This window comes from Portunus trituberculatus, chromosome 33 (genome assembly GCF_017591435.1).
Source record: "Portunus trituberculatus isolate SZX2019 chromosome 33, ASM1759143v1, whole genome shotgun sequence".
Classification (NCBI taxonomy): Eukaryota; Metazoa; Arthropoda; class Malacostraca; order Decapoda; family Portunidae; genus Portunus; species Portunus trituberculatus.
In genome coordinates this window covers 5,016,053-5,036,505 of record NC_059287.1, presented here as the reverse complement: position 1 = coordinate 5,036,505, position 20,453 = coordinate 5,016,053, and the positions used below count along the sequence as shown (strand labels likewise).

General features: G+C 38.6%; 1 protein-coding gene and 1 non-coding gene across 2 annotated transcripts; both read right to left on the bottom strand.

Annotated features, from left to right (window-relative positions):
• Positions 1-79: 79 nt before the first annotated feature.
• Positions 80-19,107, bottom strand: LOC123512333 (glucose-induced degradation protein 4 homolog). The gene is made up of 4 exons (XM_045268671.1): positions 18,859-19,107; positions 14,378-14,545; positions 2,602-2,834; positions 80-1,541 (listed from the first exon to the last, which is right to left on the bottom strand). Exons 1-4 carry the CDS (start codon positions 19,012-19,014, stop codon positions 1,478-1,480), a joined length of 621 nt encoding a protein of 206 aa, XP_045124606.1. The 5' UTR covers positions 19,015-19,107; the 3' UTR covers positions 80-1,477.
• Positions 9,130-9,203, bottom strand: Trnaa-cgc. The gene has a single exon. It is a non-coding gene; the product is annotated as a tRNA-Ala (tRNA).
• Positions 19,108-20,453: the final 1,346 nt, after the last annotated feature.

Genomic DNA, 20,453 nt, shown 5'->3' with positions numbered 1-20,453 from the left:
CCATCACAAAGAGCCTACCACTTCTGAAAAATTTAAGGTAGTGTTTTTGTTTTCAGACTGATTCAAAGGCCACTCCATCTCCTCTACAAGCATGTGTATATTAATATAAAGATTGCAAGTAGGATTCAAACTCACATCCTTCAAACAACATACAAGTAGCACAGAAGGTCTTCTACAAAGTACAACAATACAGCTTCATTTCTATAAAATATATTATAAATAGATCTATAGTCAGCACTGAGGCAAACACTGGATAGAACACACCTGTAACAGCATCACCAATCACACATCCTATTCTGCACAGGTGGTGGCACTGTCTCATCCTCACAGGAGGCACTCACCACTCCTTATACTCATCATACTAGGTGGCACTGTCTTAGCCCTGTGGGAGGCACTACTTCTTTATCTGCCCTTCACAGGTGATACTCTTCCCACCTGCTCACAGTGGCACTACTCACATATGTGGCACTGTCCTCTGTATGAGGCACTACTGATTTACCAGTTCTTCAGAGTTAGCACTCATCTCACCTGCTTAGTGACACTATCTATCCATGTGCCTCTCCAAGGTGGCACTGTCCCTTCACCCTCCCCACACTGCCCAGGTCTGGTAACACTGTCTCTTACCGGGCAACACACAACAAAATGCTGAGGTTCACACTTATCTTATGACTGCTTATTACTGAGTCTGTCACACAGATATATGTATACGTATGAGTATGTATGTATGTGTGTATGTATGTATATATGTATGTATGTGTGTATGTGTGTGTGTATATATATATACGACCAACCTTAAATATAATTAGTTGTTTGAATCATTATATAAATGAATTAAAAATAGGAAATATAGAGAAATAATATGAAGTACAGCATACAATCAGTCCTATTTTGTATGACATTTTCAAATTTTCTATTGTTTAATCTTCTAATACCACATGTTTCAGAGACTACTTAAAGTAACCAATAAGTGTTATTCACCGATTAACAATGAACAAATATCCTTCATTTTAAAAGCAAGTCATGTCCACCAACAATGTATAATTCCATAATAACACAAAAAAAAAATACTCATGAATGTCAAAACCAGTTTCAATTTACCAACCTATCAGAGAACAGAGCCAATTTGATAGATAATAAATGCAAAGTGTACTAATTCCACAAAAAAATTCAAAAAACAATTTATGTAAGGTCATAAAAAGCTAAAAAAGGGATGCCTCCATTAAACACAGATCCACTTGGCACTCCTTGGCACTCCCTCCCATCCCTTCCCTTCCCAAGCAGTCCAGGCAGCAGCCCCACACACTCACATCACAGAAGCCTTGCTGCTAAGAGAAAGTCCAACCAGTTAAGACACCAATGACACTTTTTCTTATAGAGGAACAAATAAAACTTGACTTATACATGAAGTGAGTCGCTGCACGCACACATACATACACACACACACACGCACGTCGGTCCGACTGTCACTTGTAGCCACTTATCTGAACTCGTAGATCTGAACGCTGTGCTCTGGGACGTGGGTCAGGTTGAGGGACTGGTACCTGTGGAGAGGGGAGAAGTCAGGGTGTGCACTCTATGACTTTTGTCTCCCTTCCACTGATTTCATCTCAAGAAATTGTAACTGTGTTAGTAGAGAGTAAGCTAGTGTTGATGTAGCGCTATACCTATTTCTTTGAAGACAATAAACACAACAAAGAACAATTAACTTCATCCAAACATTAATATTATGAAGAGACAGTACCCTATTATAAATAGATCACTTTTGTCTACTAAGCCATACACACACACACACACACACACACACACACACACACACACACACACACACATCACTGAGAATCTTAGCCAAGATTATTTCTTACTCAAGACAAATAAAGTAAGTAATCTATGAATAATAACTAGTCTTCATTCATTAATTATATTGTTTTTAAACTACATTCAAACATTTATTAGTGTTGTCTTTCAGTTTGATATTTCAGCAGTGGTGTGGGAAAAAGTAATTGAGATAGTCATAAATCAACGAAAATAAAGGAACAGCAAATGACAAATGTCAATCCAGGATAAAAATTGGCAGTGTGACATCAATTCACATTGTGTTTGTAAAGGTAATAATATACTGCATAAGCAATATGCTCTATTTACCTGTATTGTATACTGCATAATACCCTGGTCAAAGAAGGACAGATGTAAGTAGTCCTTGTAGGAATAAAATTATAGCAAAGATTTACAGTAGACTTGCTTGAGGCCTTTTGTCAGATAGAACAGAGATGGTGAGACAAGCAAGTGCTGAGTATATAAGAGAAAGAGTAAGAGGAGAATGCAGCAATTAGAGGATGCAAGATGGGAATACAGGGACAGCAATACACAGAGATGTTTGTGCTGCAGCTGTACCATTGGGAGAAGACTTAAGAGTGTCATACACAAAGCTGAATGGATTACATACACAAGGATATAAAAAATACCTGTAACATTTGTTTACCTTAATGTTGTAGTTACTGTAACAACAGTTGTGATGGGTGGCCTTCATGTGATGAAAGATAAATGCATAAGGCAAAAGTAATTACATAGATTATTAAGAAAAAGAATAATTCCGAGGCTCACCATTCTGAGGTACGGTGGTAATAGTAACCGTCGATAGTTGCCGCACTCTTCTGAAAGCATATGTAATAAAATCCAGCAAAGGATGCCCCATTGATGTCCTTGACAGTGTGATCTGGCACAAGGAAGTGCTCCTTCCACCTCATAAACACGTGTTCCGAGTCCTTCAAGACTGAGTAGTCAAATGTGTCGGAGTTGAAGGTTTTGGTATATTGGTAGAAGGGGGGAAATTTACCCTGGAAACAAGAAAATTACATTAGTGCTACATTTTTAAGATGCATGGATACTCAACTCCAGCAGTAAGAGTTGGGAGGAGAGCATAAAGAGAAAGGAAATAGCACTAGGGAGGAAGGAATGAAAGGCCCCTACAGACACTATGGTTGGAGGCTCAGTGTCTTACTGCCAGCATGTCTGTCTCTACAAGTAACACACACAGCCAGCCATCACAGTTTGGAAGATTATCAAACAGCCTGCTTCATTTTCAACCGATACCTCTTGTCATCACATCTCTATTGAGGTTAAGGGACATTGGGACTGTGCATAATTTCACTTTTCTTTTATTATCATCATTTTTGTTCATTATAACTATCATCACTTACCATTTACACATATTATTATTACTATTATTATTTACTGTTTACACATGACACCTCATGTCTTTGTATCCAAAATCACCCTCTCAGTGGTCAGTGTGGGCAGGAAACACTGACCATTGTAGCGTCATGGCGCTGTGATCATTCACTCACTACTAATGGTGGCAGATATTGTTCCACAGGACAGTTCAGGGGGATGGAATAACAACAAACACTGTAAAACAGCTTCAACATGACCTTGTCACCACACACGCTGTCTAGTGACTGACTATAATGCCAGAAATCATCCTGCATATAAAATAATGAAGAGAAATTGAATAAGTGACACATAAATAATAAATGATAATAGTAATAATAGAAGTAATAATAACAATAACTATAATAATAATAATAATAATAATAATAATAATAATAATAATAATAATAACAATAATAATAATAATAACAATGATGACAATAATAAAAATAATAATAATAATTATAATAATAATAATAATAATAATAATAATAATAATAATAATAATAATAAAAACAATAATAATAATAATAATAATAATAATAATAATAATAATAACAATAACAATAATAATAATAATAATAATAATAATAATAACAACAAAAGAAAAGAACTCCATACATGGATGCATATTAGAACACCTCAACAAATGCCACCACTCTTGTGTGTGGACTGAACACTGGTGATTGTGAAATGGAAGTACAACCAATCATACAGCAGGAAAGGACTAACAAAGGAAAAGAATTGTAAAAAATTGAATACTGTATAATGGAGAGCTATGTAGTAGGAAAGACCTGTATATGTTCTCAATGATCATGATTAACAGTGGGAGTCAAGCAGCACTGCCAGATGCATGAGTAGTCCACAGAAGACAGCACGGCACATCCAGACATCCTCACCAGTCGCCACACTCACTCAATGTGCCTCTGACTTGTTAAGACATAGGGAACTTTACTGGTACAGCTTTCTTATTTTTCCTAAACCAATAAATGTAAAGAAATACAGCGATACAAAGAAAGCAAGTAAACTATTTCAATATTACATTTGTCAGTTTCCCAAAACTTCTAAATATAAGAAAAGCGGAAATAATAAACAATGGTGCTTTTGGTTACACCCACCCCAGTGCACACCCAAAGCTTGTGCCTGCACTAACAGTGGAGCCACATCATTGTGATCCTGCCCAAGCCTCACACTCACCCTGGATGTATATATTACAAATAAACAACTAGTATGCACAAATACATACAAACAATAAACTTCCACTTCAACTGTTACTGTGAAACTTGAAGTTGAAGAAAAGGTAGACAGTCTGCAGTTCAACTGTCCAATTGGGCTGTTTCTTGTCAGAGTTGATGGGGAAAAAATTATAGTTGTGGATTGGCAGTTTTTGAGCTGTGTTTTGCATACAAAGTCATGGCATGTAAGGGTGATTAGTTTCCATTTTCTAAGACTCTAAGTAAAGTAGCACTGGGGCATGATAATATTCAAGGAATATCACAATAGGACCTCTGTCTAATACAGGAGATCATCGCAATTCAACGGGGTTAGGGCGGTTTTTCATCGGTCGAATCAGCGTTTATTCAAATCGTGAAGCAATTTTCCCCATAAGATACTTAAGAATTATGGGGGATAGGGACCAACCTCCAGCCTAGACCCCCTCAAAACATCACTATAACCTCTAAAAAACACTAGCTTAAACTAAATCAGTACTATTAAAGGCTTCATTTATATCTAATTTTTTTTTATTAAACACATTAGGGTGCTGTACAGTACATTTTTAGAAATAAAATCACTTGCATGATGCAGCAGTCTCGCAGTACTTGTCCCTGTTCTTCCCTGTTGATCTAGGGACACCCATTTCCGCTGCAACAACACTGTGAGCTATACCTGCCTCACACTTTCTTATAAGCTCAAGCTTATCTTTGAAAGGCAGGAAATTGTGCTTCTTAGGGCTGGGGCTGGAGGTGGCTTTGTGCAGCATGGTCGAAGCGGCAGGGAGGCAGGAGGTGGAACGACGGAGCGTGGCCTGCCTGGACGACGGCACAGGGTAGCATCAGCTTACACTTCAGCCTGGTGGGCTGGTGGCGAATATGGGGTGACAGTGGATTTGACCGGGTGGGTGGTGCACGAGATATGAATGTCAAATTGGCGAGTCAGTCAGTTGAACCTTGAGGATTGGGTATTAAAAACTGAGTTTGAATTGGCGATAATTTGAACTGCAAACGGTCAAATCACAAGGATCCCTTGTACACTAAAGTCACACCCTAACATCCCTTGGGATGATCAATTGAGGTGCCCAGAATGTAACGTAAACAAATAGAAAACGGAGAAAAAAGCGATGAAAGTTCTGCAACATTCAGAATGCAATATCTCCTCAATTAATTGAGATATGAAGTAGGGCTTGGCTTCAAAATGTTTGTTATTGCATGTGGTTTACAGTCTATACCTGGGCATTTAGTCAAATTAAAACATTCTGAAAGGCTAATGGATAACTGCTTTTTTTATCCTGTTTATTTGTGGAAAAAACAACACTTGCAATATTTTGTTTATCTAATACAAGCATGCATTCTTTATTCCTCTTCCTGTGTCAAGTTGCTTCAACAGCATGTAGTTTGTTGAGATTCACCACCACTGAAACCATTCTTGACTGATGTACTAATTTCATTAAGCAAAAATGTAAGCGACACTCGTGCAGGAATGATAAATGGTAGAAAATGGCTGTCCTTCCAATGCCAGAAAATAAAACAAACAACTAACAAACTCAGAAAATAATCCATTATAAAGGATAACTGAATAGGAAAGAAAGAAAATTATCGTGCCTGTACGTGGCGGCCTGTAGACCTGCTCACGTATGCTTCTCCCATAGTCCTTCGTTTTTCAGCTAAGTTTTTCTTCAACTCTGCAGGATAATGCACATTTTTCCCTCCCCCAGAGGATTCTGGCTCCTCAGAGGGCATGTTGTTGTCCGCCATAATGATGAAATCTTGCGTATTAGAGTAAAAGAAAGGCAGAGTGTCATTCAGTGTTGGTGAGCTGGCATAGGGTGCATGAGTGTCTGTGGGTGTGAGGTGTGGGAGAGACAAGCTGCTGTTAGTCATGTCACGTAACACGAAGTGCATGCCGTCATTGGCTCGCTGGCTGCTAAGCGGGAGTTACTTCATTCTGGCACCAGCCACTCATCGCCTTGATTCGAGTGACACAAAAGATCTATAGATAACTGCATTTGGGTGAATTTTTAACCCTATTGCAGTGTCCATTCTGACTTCTATTTTGCTTCCCACCACAGTAGGAAGGTGAGAGAAGACAATGCAATTGACCTGTGTGTGTCATGCCATGCCTTCCATGGTCCACCTTTCAGTCAGCTGGATGAGCAGTGGCAAAAGACTTGTGAGCTTCGGCTGGCTCAGAGAGGGGTTAGATGAAAGTGAGAAAGAAAATCTGGATCACTGTTCACAGCCACTGCTATGCCTCAGGGATAAGGGATTTTAAGGAGGTAAAGCAGTTTGGTCTCTCAGTGCTACCATAGAGACAGAATGTGTGTGTGTGTGTGTATTTACCTAGTTGTATTTACCTAGTTGTAGTTTTACAGGGCCCGGGCTTTATGCTCGTATGGCCCCATCTCCGTATCTACACTTATCCAATCTTACTTTAAAAGTATGCACACTCGTTGCAGACACTACTTATTCATTTAAACTGTTCCACGTCTCAATACATCTTTGTGGGAAACTATATAAATTTTAACATCTCTCAGACATCTTCCTTTTCTCAGCTTATTACTATGCGATCTTGTGCTTCGAATGTCATATTCTTCTCTCAGGATCAGTTTCTCATTATCCACTTGGTCCATTCCATTGATCAATTTATAAACTTGTATCAGATCTCTTCTCTCTCTTCTTTGTTCCAGGGTTGGCAGATCCATAGCCTTTAGTCTCTCCTCATATGTCATCCCTTCAAATTCTGGAACCATTCTTATAGCCATTTTTTGTAGTCTCTCCAACTTCCTTATGTGTTTCTTTTATGAGGGGTCCACACTACTCCTGCATATTCCAATCTGGGTCTTATTATAGTACTTATCAATTTCTTCATCATTTCTTTGTCCATGTAGTGAAATGCTACTCCAATATTCCTTAGCAAATTATATGTTTCTCTAAAAATTCTATCAATATGGCTTACTGGTTGATTGTTTTCTTCCATCGTCACTCCTAAGTCCTTTTCCTTTTTAACTTTCTCCAGTTCTACTCCATCTCCCATCTTATAGATTCCCACAGGTCATCTTTCACTCTTTCCCATTTCCATGACATGGCTTTTGTTCACATTGAATTCCATTTCCCACTTTTACTCCATTCCCAGATCTTATTTAGGTCTTCTTGCAGTATTTCACAATCCTCCTTTTGCTTTATAACTCTGCACAGTTTCGTATCATCTGCAAACAGATTTATGTAGCTGTTCACTCCTTCTGGCATGTCGTTAATATAAATGAGGAAAAGTATTGGTGCCAATACTGACCCCTGTGGCACTCCGCTTTCTACTGCTCTCCACTTGACTTCATATCTTTAACTACCGTCCTTATTTCTCTCCCCCTCAAATAATTTTCTATCCATCTCAATGTGCTTCCTTTTAAGCCACCCTTCTCCTCTAACTTCCACAGTAATCTTGCATGTGGCACTTTGTCAAACGCCTTTTTAAATCCAAATAAATACAGTCAACCCATCCTCTCTCTCTTGTACTCTATCAACTATTCTAGAATAGAAACTCAATAAATTAGTTACACACGACCGTCTTTTCTAAAACCAAATTGGCTATTTGATATTAATTTGTTGTCTTCAAGGAACTCGATCCATTGTTTCTTTATTATTCTTTCACACATCTTGCATATTACACTAGTTAGTGATACCGGTCTGTAATTTAAAGGTTCTTCCTTCCTTCCGCTCTTATATATGGGAACCACCTCAGCTCTTTTCCATTCTACTGGTACTGTTCCATTTTCTATTGAGCATTTTATGATGTTGTATATAGGACTTGCTAGTTCTTCCCTACATTCTTTCAGTATTCTGCCTGAGACTTCATCCAGTCCCATTGCCTTCTCTTCATCCAGTTCCTTCATTAACTCTTTTATTTCAAGCTTGGTTACTTTAATCTCTTTCATAGAGACGGTCTCTCTATTACCCTGTGGCTTTTCAAATTTGGATTCCTTAGTAAAGACCTCCTGGAATTTATTATTTAATAGTTCTGCCATACTTTTTGGGTCTTCCACCATCCCGTTCTCTCCTTTTAACCTTTCTATTGTTTCTTTTTGCCTAATTTTTCCATTTATGAATCTATAGAACAATTTTGGTTGCTCCTTACATTTTTCAACAATGTCCTTTTCAAAGTTCTTTTCCTCTTCCTTCCTCACCTTAACATATTCATTTCTCGCTGCCTTGAAGTTTTCCTTATTAACTGGATTTCTATTTCTCCTCTACCTTTTCCATGCTCCATCTCTTTTCTCCTTTGCCCTAGCACATCTTGCATTAAACCAAGATGTGCTAGGGCAAAGGAGAAAGAAATCATGGAAAAAATAAGAGAAATAGAAATCCAGTAAATAAGGAAAACTTCAAGGCAGCGAGAAATGTGTGTGTGTGTGTGTGTGTGTGTGTGTGTGTGTGTGTGTGTGTGTGTGTGTGTGTGTGTGTGTGTGTGTGTGTGTGTGTGTGTGTGTGTGTGTTACACTGTTTGATCTGCTGCAGTCTCTGATGAGACAGCCAGACGTTACCCTACGGAACGAGCTCAGAGCTCATTATTTCCAATCTTCGGATAGGCCTGAGACCAAGCACACACCACACACCAGGACAACAAGGTCAGAACTCCTCGATTTACATAACGTACCTACTCACTGCTAGGTGAACAGGGGCTACACGTGAAAGGAGACACACCCAAATATCTCCACCTGGCCGGGGAATCGAACCCCGGTCCTCTGGCTTGCGAAGCCAGCGCTCTAACCACTGAGCTACCGGGCGTGTGTGTGTGTTTCATTGTTTGATCTGCTGCAGTCTCTGACGAGACAGCCAGACGTTACCCCATGGAACGAGGTCAGAGCTAATTTTTTCTGATCTTCAGATAGGCCTGAGACCAGGTACACACCACACACCGGGACAACAAGGTCACAACTCCTCGATTTACATCCCGTAACTACTCACTGCTAGGTGAACAGGGGCTACACATGAAAGGAGACACACCCAAATATCTCCACCTGGCCGGGGAATTGAATCTCGGTCCTCTGGCTTGTGAAGCCAGCGCTCTAACCACTGTGCTACCGGGTGTGTGTGTGTGTTGTATTGTACAGGGTTTGAGCGGGGCTCATAGTGTCTTGTCTCCATATCTCCATTTATTTCATTTTTCTTTAAAGTTATGCACACTGTGCTGCAACAATTCCATTATCCAATGCATTCCATTTTTCCACCGTTCTGTGTGGAAAACTGTATTTTCCAACATCCTTCACACACTGCCTCATCCTGATCTTCTTTTCATGTCCTCTTGTCCTTCCATCCTCTTCCACCAATAGCACCAAGTCTTATTTGTCTATCTTTTCAATATCATTTACTATTTTATACAGTTATTAGGTCCCCTTGTTCTCTTCTATCCTGTAAGGTTGGCAATCCCATTTCCTTCAGTCGTTCTTCATATGTGAAGTCCTTTAATTCCGGCACCATCTTTGTAGCAATCTTCTGTATCCTTTCCAGTTTTCTTATATTTTTTTTAGAACTCGGAGACCATACCACTGCTGCATATTCCAGCCTTGGGCATATCATGCTAGTGATGATTTTTTTCATCATATCTTTATCTATGTAATGAAATGCCACTCTTTTATTAGTCAACATCCTATATGATAGTCCAAATATCTTATTTGTGTTTATCAGGGCTCAGATTTTCTTGTATGATCACTCCAAGATCTTTTTCCTCTTTAGCCTTCATTATTTGCTTCTCTCCCATCAAATAGTTCCATACTGGTCTTCCCTTACTCTTTCCTAGTTCCATTATGTGACATTTCTTGGCATTAAATTCCAATTTCCACTTCTTGCTCCATTCCTAGATTTTATTTAAATCTTCCTATAGCAGTATACAGTCCTCTCTGGTTTTGATAACTTTTAGCAACTTTGCATCATCAGCAAATAAATTCATATAGCTGTTTACTCCTATGTGAATGTAATTTACATAAACTTGAAACATAATGGGGGCTAACATTGACCCTTGTGGCACCCCGCTGGTTACTTTACTCCTAGACGAGTATGTATCTCTGATCACAGATCTCATTTCTCTATCCTTCAAATAATCTCTTGTCCATTCGAGCAAGGTTCCACGCAGTCCTCCTATGTTCTTTAGTTTCCAAAGAAGTCTTCCGTAAGGGACTTTATCAAATGCCTTTTAATGTCCAGGTATACTGTGTCTACCCATCCATCTCTGCTTTCAAGTCCTGCAATAACCCTGGAGTAGAAGCTTAATAAGTTTGATACACATGACTGCCCTGTCCTGAACCCAAATTGTCTGTTCGATATGACTTGCTCCTCTCCTAGAAATTTAACCCATTTTTCTTTGATAATTATTTCACATAACTTCCCTACAACACTTGTAAGTGACACTGGTCTGTAGTTTAGTGGTTCAGTTGCCTTTCCTCCTTTAAATATCGGTATTACGTTGGCTCTCTTCCACTCTAGTGGAACTTTCCCTTCATTTATTGAACTTTTAATTATTTCCCAAATTGACTCCAGTAATTGCTCTTTACATTCTTTTAACACCCAGCCTGATACACCATCTGGCCCTTTTGCTTTCCTGACTTCCAACTTGTCCAGTAATCTTCCAATATCCTCTTTGTGCACTGCAATTTCCTGTAATCCTTGGCAATTCAATGTCCTGTTAGGTTCTGTGAAGTCATCTTCAGTGAAAACCGTTTTGAAGCTCTCATTCATTATTTCACACATTTCTTTCTCTGTTTGATATGTCTTTCCTTCTTTAACTACTTTTTCAATTGTTACCTTATTCTTTGTTTTGCCATTTATAAACTTGTAGAAAAGTTTGGGTTCATCCTTGCTTTTATCCACTACATCTTTCTCAAACTTTCTTTCTTTCTTTCTCTCTCCTTACTCTAATATATTCATTTCTAGTATCTTTGTACTGCCGACTATTATAGTCATTTCCCTGCTTTAAAAGTTTCTTCCACATTTTGTCCTTTGTCTTTTTTTTATTGTAAGCATCTAGCATTGTACTATGTATGTATTTTTTTCTGTTCTCTGTAAACAGGAACAAACTTTTTTACTCCTTTATTGTATTCCTGTAAGACTATGTCATATTTCTCGTGTACAGTCTTCCTGATCATAATATTACTCCACTCAATATCAGCAAAATAACTCCTTAGTTTTTCAAAATCTGCTCTTGCATAATCTCTCTCCTTTATAGTCCTCTCTGTATCTTATCTCATCTTCCTGCTGCATTTGCATCTCTAATTTCACATGATCACTTTTCCCCATTGGACTAAGGTATTGTATGATTGGAGGTGTGTGTGTGTGTGTGTGTGTGTGTGTGTGTGTGTGTGTGTGTGTGTGTGTGTGTGTGTGTGTGTGTGTGTGTGTGTGTATTTACCTAGTTGTAGTTTTACAAGGCCTGGGCTTTATGCTCGTCTGGCCCCATCTCCATATCTACACTTATCCAATTTTTCTTTAAAACTATGCACACTTGTTGCTGACACCACTTCTTCACTCAAACTGTTCCAAGTCTCAACACATCTTTGCGGGAAACTATATTTTTTTACATCTCTCAGACATCTTCCCTTCCTCAGTTTCTTACTATGCGATCTTGTGTTTCTAATGTCATATTCTTCTCTCAGGATTAGTTTCTCATTATCCACTTGATCCATTCCGTTAATCAATTTATAAACTTGTATCAGATCCCCTCTCTCTTCTCTGTTCCAGGGTTAGTAGATCCATAGCTTTTAGTCTCTCCTCATATGTCATCCCTTAAAATTCTGGAACCATTCTTGTAGCCATTTTTTGTAGTCTCTCCAATTTCTTTATGTGTTTCTTTTTAAGGGGGGTCCACACAACTCCTGCATATTCCAATCTTTCACTACAACGAAAGTTTCATTTTACTACCATCTGCTCGTTTAACGAACACCAAACTCGCTTTAACAAAGTTTTATCCAGGTAATTTTTTCCAAGTTTGAAAGCCCCGCCGTATCACGCAAGCCGACAGGCTTTTGAATACACCACCACCTCTTGTGGACAAAACACGCACCACTCACTCCCCCTGTTCAAAACAATAACAGCGTCAGCAGCAGCTCGTCTTCCCTCGCTTAACTTACCACCAAAACACCCTGCAATGTCGCCTAGCATTGCTAAGAAGACCAGGAAATCTCTTACTCTCGAAGTGAAGCTGGATAGCATTAAAGGCACGAGAGGCGAGAAAACTAATAGCATTGCTCACCAACATCTTGACTCCATCTACTTACTGTCTCTACTATTTTCAAGTGAGCAGACTCTATTAACCCTTATGTTCCGGTGATTAAACTGTTTTCCAATATCCCATGACGGGTGAAAATGGTAAACCTAGAAATTGTCAGAAGACTGTTTGAATACTAATAATTATTTTCTCTTTGTTATTCTGAATACAATGATGTACTTTCTAGCTCGATGTGACTTCTGAAAGTTTAGTTATTGCCTTATCAAGGATTCCTCCTCCGCCCGCTGTGTGATCCATCAAGCAGAAACAGCTCGGTGAGCGATGACACCGCGCAAAAACACACACACTCTCTCTCTCTCTCATCTTGGAAGAGAAATTGTACACTTCCAAAGAGAGAGAGAGAGAGAGAGAGAGAGAGAGAGAGAGAGAGAGAGAGAGAGAGAGAGAGTATTCTTTCACCCCTTTTCATATCAAGTTTCAAGCAAACAACATGTAGGTATCATATCTCTCTCTCTCTCTCTCTCTCTCTCTCTCTCTCTCTCTCTCTCTCACACGCCCCCTTGATCGTCTTCCCAGAACACGAGAGGCACGCCTGCATCTCCGTGAGCCACTCTGGGTTCTCAATACGATGTTTGGAGTCTGTTCTCCATCACCACTATCTCTGTCTTCTCTCTGTTCTGAGAAAACAGGTGGATCCTCTGAATCATTTTCCGAGTCTTCACTACTACTGTCTTCACTTTCTTCAGTTTCTTCCTCATAATCATTGTCACTGTAGTCAGGCTCAGAAGCACTGCTAAATAAAAATTATCTGTCTTGTTCCATAGTGAGTTATGAACCGAGACGTCCCTTCACTCTTATCACGGTGCTTTCGACACGGCGGGTCGCTGGGGTTGCCAAGTGTCGCCCTCAGAATGGGAGAATAGCTTAGTTACCCCTAAATATACAGAGCTAGTGGCAACACTACGGGTGGAAAAAGAAGCCAGATACTTCCACTCGCCATCTGACTCAAGAAACCGCGCGTGGAGCTCAAACATGAGGCGTGAAAATTCTTGATTACGGGAACAATCGCCGTTGCTACAGACGCACTGATGCAATCGTTCATATACGATCGCCGGAACATAAGGGTTAAACCTTTCACTGTACTATGATGTACTCTTGCTTTGTTTACTCTCAATGGAAGTTCAAGTCAGGGTTAAACTTGTTATAATCGGTTCACTTAACGAAGTTTCGCTTAACGAAGGGTTTTTTAGGAACATAACCCCTTCGTTAAGTGGGGGTTGCCTGTATTTTCATTTCTGTAGGGGTGACTTTTGACGTGCTGGAACGCATTCCCTATTATTACATGTTATAATGGGCTCGGTATACGGTAATTTTGATTTGCGGTAAGGTTTTCAGGAGAACACATATGTACCGTATAACGAGGACTTACTGTATTACCATTCTACAAACATTTAGTTGCATTGTAAGTGGTTTTTATTCATTTATTTATTTGTTATTATTATTTAATTTATTTTTTCTGTTATTAAAACGGATTAATTAATTTCCCATTGATTTCAAAGGGAACAAGGATCTATCTTGCATACAAATCAGGTTATGCTCAGGGAACAGATCAAGGACATAACTCAAGGTACTACTGTATTGATTCCTTTTCTCCATAAAACGTCATTAATACAAAGTTCATAAATAAAAAAATAAATGAACAGTAGATAAGAACAATACCATGAATCATCAGAAATCTTACCCAGTGCTTTTTATCTACTTCTTCATCCGCATCCCATTTCCTGGTGAGAAATGGATACTTTTCGCTAATAATTTCACCGTCGAAGAAAGTGGTTAGCGTCGGGTACTCTTCAGTCAGCCCTTTGATCTTGAGGTAGCCACACAGGTAAGAGTTTGCCTCATCAACATGCTGGAGAAAAAACACAAATTAGCCACATACTGCATTCTAATTCGGCATTCCACTTGCCCATCTAAAATTCTTGTGTAAAAGGAAGGTGGAGAAGAAACAAATTACCTACATACTATACTACATTCTATTTTGTCATTTCACTTTATTTATTTTTTGTGTAATAGGAAGATGTCCAGAGAATGTTGAGATATGTATTAGGAAGATAATGACCACAGTAAGAACAAATAACAAGTTTTGTAAGGCTGTGTGATGTGCTGCCTGCTGTGACTTTCTGTACGCAAGGAGACTCTACACAAGTGTGAGAGAGAGAGAGAGAGAGAGAGAGAGAGAGAGAGAGAGAGAGAGAGAGAGAGAGAGAGAGAGAGAGAGAGAGAGAGAGAGAGAGAGAGAGAGTTTAAAATACCTATTTTTATTCAGATGAATTATAGATTTACAAGACTAAGTAGTTGAATAATGAAAACAAGAAATTCTAAATTATAAAATTTTTCTATACAAGAAAAAATGCCGTGAGGAACATTATTTGTGTGCATAAAGACAGAAAATTCTGCTTGACAAAATTTCAAAAAGTTGCCTTATGACATTATTAGAAATAGTAAATGAAAAACTGACACATGCAAACAAAATGAATGAAAGAGAAATAAGCTGTACCTAACAATCTTGTATGTTTTCACTACTACTACTACTACTACTACTACTACTACTAAGTACTACTCCTACTATTACCGTCTCATTTATGCTATTTTCAATAGTATAAAAAAATTTTAAAAAAGATAGGTGATGAGGACAGGAGACCCCAAAAACTCACTCTGCCAAGAAATTGCGCGGCAAGGAGCAGCAAGTATGCACCTTGGCGCCCTGCCATGAGGCAACAAAGGCTGCCACGCATTAACATGGACCCTGTGCCATTTAAACTGATGATGTCATATATGAAAGATTAAAATGTACAGTTACTGGGGGCAACTTGTATGTAAGGGGATCAATCCATTGGCAGCTAATAACAGTATGACACTTCGTATGATAAGGGTTGTTAATTTGCCTAGATTTTGTTCTTAAAGACAGAAAAAAAGTCAAAATAAAAATAAAACAGATTTGAATTGGAATCTAGTGATCTGTTAAAATTTCACCATCTCCTTTGGTCAGTTATAATGTGGTGAGTGGTGTGTGCTAACAAAGCACTACTGATGTGCTCCACCTCAATGTGTCCCAGTCACAGTTCACACTAGAAACATGACATCACTGACCCTTCTTTAAAAAGTTAAGCTGTTTACATGAAATAATTTTGAGCCAGGTGTAAGCAGTGGTTTTACCTGACAGAGCACAGAGTAGTCATAACTACAAGCAGCACTGCATTATCCATAAGATTGACTAGGCTGAAGCCCAGCACCCACCAAAGGCAGGGGACAATGAAACCTTTTTTGTGTGTGTAGTAAATGTTATTACTATTCTCATTGTTATTCCATTAATAATTTCACTTGTAATATTATTGTAACAAATTGTATGATAAAAGAGCATGTCATATGCAGGGGTAAGGGATGTCATGGAGGCATAGGAACTTGAACCCTAGAGGCTATTACATGAGTCAATGCCACACTGACTCTAGCCAATAAAATGTTTAATTTATCTAATCACTGTCAGTGAATATTTCAAAATTGTATTCTATATCTGCATCAGTTAATCTAGTACATCTGAGAGGTCATTCATAGCAACGCATGTGTGTGTGTGTGTGTGTGTGTGTGTGTGTGTGTGTGTGTGTGTGTGTGTGTGTGTGTGTGTGTGTGTGTTTCACTGTTTGATCTGCTGCAGTCTCTGACGAGACAGCCAGACGTTACCCTACGGAACGAGCTCAGAGCTCATTATTTCCGATCTTCGGATAGGCCTGAGACCAGGCACACACCACACACCAGGACAACAAAGTCACAACTCCTCGATTTACATCCCGTACCTACTCACTGCTAGGTGAGCAGGGCTACACGTGAGGAGACACACCCAAATATCTCCACCCGGCCGGGGAATCAAACCCGGTCCTCTGGCTTGTGAAGCCAGCGCTCTAACCACTGAGCTACGGGTGTGTGTGTGTGTGTGTGTGTGTGTGTGTGTGTGTGTGTGTGTGTGTGTGTGTGTGTGTGTGTGTGTGAGAGAGAGAGAGAGAGAGAGAGAGAGAGAGAGAGAGAGAGAGAGAGAGAGAGAGAGAGAGAGAGAGAGAGAGAGAGAGAGAGAGAGAGTGGTAAGACAGCAGATAAGAACTGAGAACTCAATATCTTCATGTCAACAATCTTTAATGAGGAATTGAGATGTAGCTTACAACCTGCAGTGCAACAGTTCTATCATTCATATATTTTACTCTCCATAAAAGCAACACCAGTGTAATTATTTTTTATGGAGAGAGAGAGAGAGAGAGAGAGAGAGAGAGAGAGAGAGAGAGAGAGAGAGAGAGAGAGAGAGAGAGAGAGAGAGAGAGAGAGAGAGAGAGAGAGAGAGAGAGAGAGAGAGAGAGAGAGAGAGAGAGAGAGAGAGAGAGAGAGAGAGAGAGAGAGAGAGAGAGAATATCTTACTAATTAAAACTCTGAATCTGTCATTGCACTCTTTAAATACATACTAACCCCCATTATACTTGCTAAGCGTAATGCAGACACATCTTCAAGTATTACATACCTGTCTTTATTACCACCATTAAGTCTCTATAATTTCTTGACCTACACATGGATTATCATTGGCTTTTTAATTTCATAGCTACAATTTGTCCCTAAATTCCCAATCAGTAATTCTTTAAAACTTTCATTTCACGACGACTGTTAATCTATTCAATAACTAATCATTGACACTATTGTTTGGTATAAGTCTTCTGTCCATTAATATCACTACCAGGTTTCATCTCCTGCCATGCATGATAACACTGCACTGGTCTCCTTCACTGTATCAATGGCTAAGAAGGGATAAAGACCTGATAATGTGTTAGCAGTAATCATTCCTTCTGTGACGTGCTCAGATCTCACTTCAAAGGCATATGTTTCGAGAGAAGCATGTTTGAGGGCACTGAATGTTGTGTGGCATTGTATTCGTTGTGATTCTTTTTTCTCTTATGTAAAAAGGAATATTTAGCCAAGAGCAACAAGTACGAATGAACAAAAAGGACACTGAGATGCCAGTCCCTGAACAATGCTGAGAGTTTGTTAAAAGAATGGGATAAATGTCTTGAAACCTCCCACTTAAATGAGTTCTGATCATAAATAGATGGAAATACAGAAGCAGATGGGGTAGGGTTCCTCTTTGCTATTCTTGTGTCTTTATTTCTTTTTTAAGTTCTGATCCCCTTTCATACCTCTCTAAATCTACTTAACTATCTACTTCCACCTCTTCCACTTTTGTGTATGAAATAAGGAGCATCCACTTACATAATGGATGACAAACAACCAAGCAACACACAAGCTTATAGCAACTCCGAACACACACGTAATAGGAGTGTTTATACAATGGAGTCCAGTATTAGAGTTTATGGCCAAATGTACATCTTGTATTTTGACACATTAACAATGAAGGTGTTTCTATTATTTTTTCATATTCATTATCTTCTTATTCCTATCATTTTTCCTCCTTAACAAACCTGAAGACCTCACAGAAAACCAACAAGGAGCTTTCTTTTTACCATTAAGATATATAACATGATGGTGAGGCTTATTGTTTTGAAGTGCCAGCCATTGATATGTGGCCATTAATTAATCATGTCAGTCACTCCAAATTGCACACAAAATGACAACTAAATTTGAGATGATTTTTGTGGGTAAGGATTTCAGAGACAAACACTGCATCACACACACACACACACACACACAAACTAGGCATTTCTGATGGATGTTGATGTGGTCATTACTTTCACATCAAAATATATAAGTTCATTTTTTCATTGCAGACTGATTAGAACTATCAAATTACCTTAACAATAGATAGAAAACGACAACACATATGTACGTATGTGTGTGTGTGTCCCTTACAGCAAAACTTTCACTTAACACAAAGGAGCCAGTCATTACCACCGCCACTACCACCACAACACCTCCCTCCCTCCTTCAACACACAAAACACCTTAACAACCAGACACACACACACACACGTACGCACACCACCACGAGTCAGCAGAATAGAAACCATCACACATACGCCAAAAAAAAGGGGCCCCATTCACATTCACAAGGACACTTCACCAAACACCCAAAACTTAACGTAAACCAGAATTTCCATACCCACAACCTACTCTACAATAACCAACCGCGAAAAGGAAGGCAGGGAAACAAGAAGGAACACAAGCAACACATTACCTGCAATACTACTTCGACATCATAAGACTGCCCTTTAGATTTTTGGTGTCCCTGAAATCTCGAGCCATTATATAAGAGGCTACGTGTCACTCCTGGCTGCCCTGAGTTAGCTGGGGGCGGAGGGTCCAGGGAAGCCATCTCCGTTTTGACAGGCATGGTGGAAAATGTGGGAAATGTGGGAATTATTAAGCCGTGCTCCTCCTTCCGTCAGTCTTTCCCAGCAACGTAAACAAGACTGAGCTCATTGACAGTATTGCCACACGAGCCTTTTATCTCTCCTGCTCTAGAATCTCCCTTATTTATCTTGACTTGTGAGTTGATATGCATTATATACGAGGAAAATTTAGGTTCGCAACTGTGATATGAGATGAGATAAACTAGTTTCATATGAGATAAGATACTAGGTTTAAGTGCATGGAATAAAGGAACAGAATATGAGCCGTTATGAAGGCTTATCCCAACCCACTTATTACCTTTACTGCTGCTACCCCTACAACTAGTATGCTTACTAGAGATATTTTCATATACCATACATAAGAGTACTATTTAAAGCACGAAAGTTGAATTTTTCCAAGACTCTGACCATTACAACTTGTGTGAATGATATTACAAGGACAGTCCTTCATAAATAATTTGGCTCGCATCTGAAGAGAAATAGATAATGCCAAACCATTGCCTTTGTTGTTTTGTTCTGCTGAATTCACTTATGATACTCAGTGAGGGCTTGGCAAGTTTACATCCCATATATATTTTATTAGAAACATCCAGATTTAAGGAGAGGAAGACCATTAACCTGGCAACAATGCTCACCAAGGCTATCGCACAGTCTTTTAAACTAATACTATGCTTCATATTCTTTTTGTTACAGCACAAAAATATAAGATAATAATGCAAACGTTTATTCAATATAAATTTCTTATTTACAAATAGTTCAGTTTGGCTCCATAATTCTATTTTAAAAGGATATTTCGTATTTTTGGAACGTTCCTTTCACATAGAAGGGAGAGTGAAATAAATGCACGTGTTTTTTTCATCTTCATATTCTTTCTCTTCATGAAATACTTAATAAATGTACCTAGGTTTTTTTTCAGGGTGTGAATCAGACAAAGATAAAGATTGAAAAAAAAAAAAGAATCTCTTCTCATACACATGCTAGCGTAGGTACGTAGCACTTCCCTTCTGCGCCTCATACTTTTATTTTTCTATTAACATTCAGCAGTCACCCTGTCACCCTGTGAAGAGCACACATAAGTAAGATAGACATTCATACATCATAATCCTCTATAATTGTTCATTACCTCGATAACTGCATTCCAATACCACGGAACGCTGACCTACCCTACGCACCAGCGGGTAAACCACGTCAAGCTCTCGGAGGAACAAAACATTATCATGCTATTTGTTAATACTATTATCATTATTATTATTATTATTACTATTATTATTATTATTATTATTATTATTATTATTATTATTATTATTATTATTATTATTATTATTATTATTATTATTATTATTATTATTATTATTATTATTATTATTATTATTATTATTATTATTATTATTATTATTATTATTATTATTATTATTATTAT

Excerpts from the sequence above, each read along its gene's own strand:
- LOC123512333 (XM_045268671.1), bottom strand. The coding sequence starts at position 19,014 with ATGCCTGTCAAAACGGAGATGGCTTCCCTGGACCCTCCGCCCCCAGCT. Across the intron at positions 2,835-14,377 it reads AAGTAGATAAAAAGCACTGG|GGTAAATTTCCCCCCTTCTA; the intron begins GTAAGATTTCTG and ends TCTTGTTTCCAG. Across the intron at positions 1,542-2,601 it reads TACCACCGTACCTCAGAATG|GTACCAGTCCCTCAACCTGA; the intron begins GTGAGCCTCGGA and ends CCCTCTCCACAG.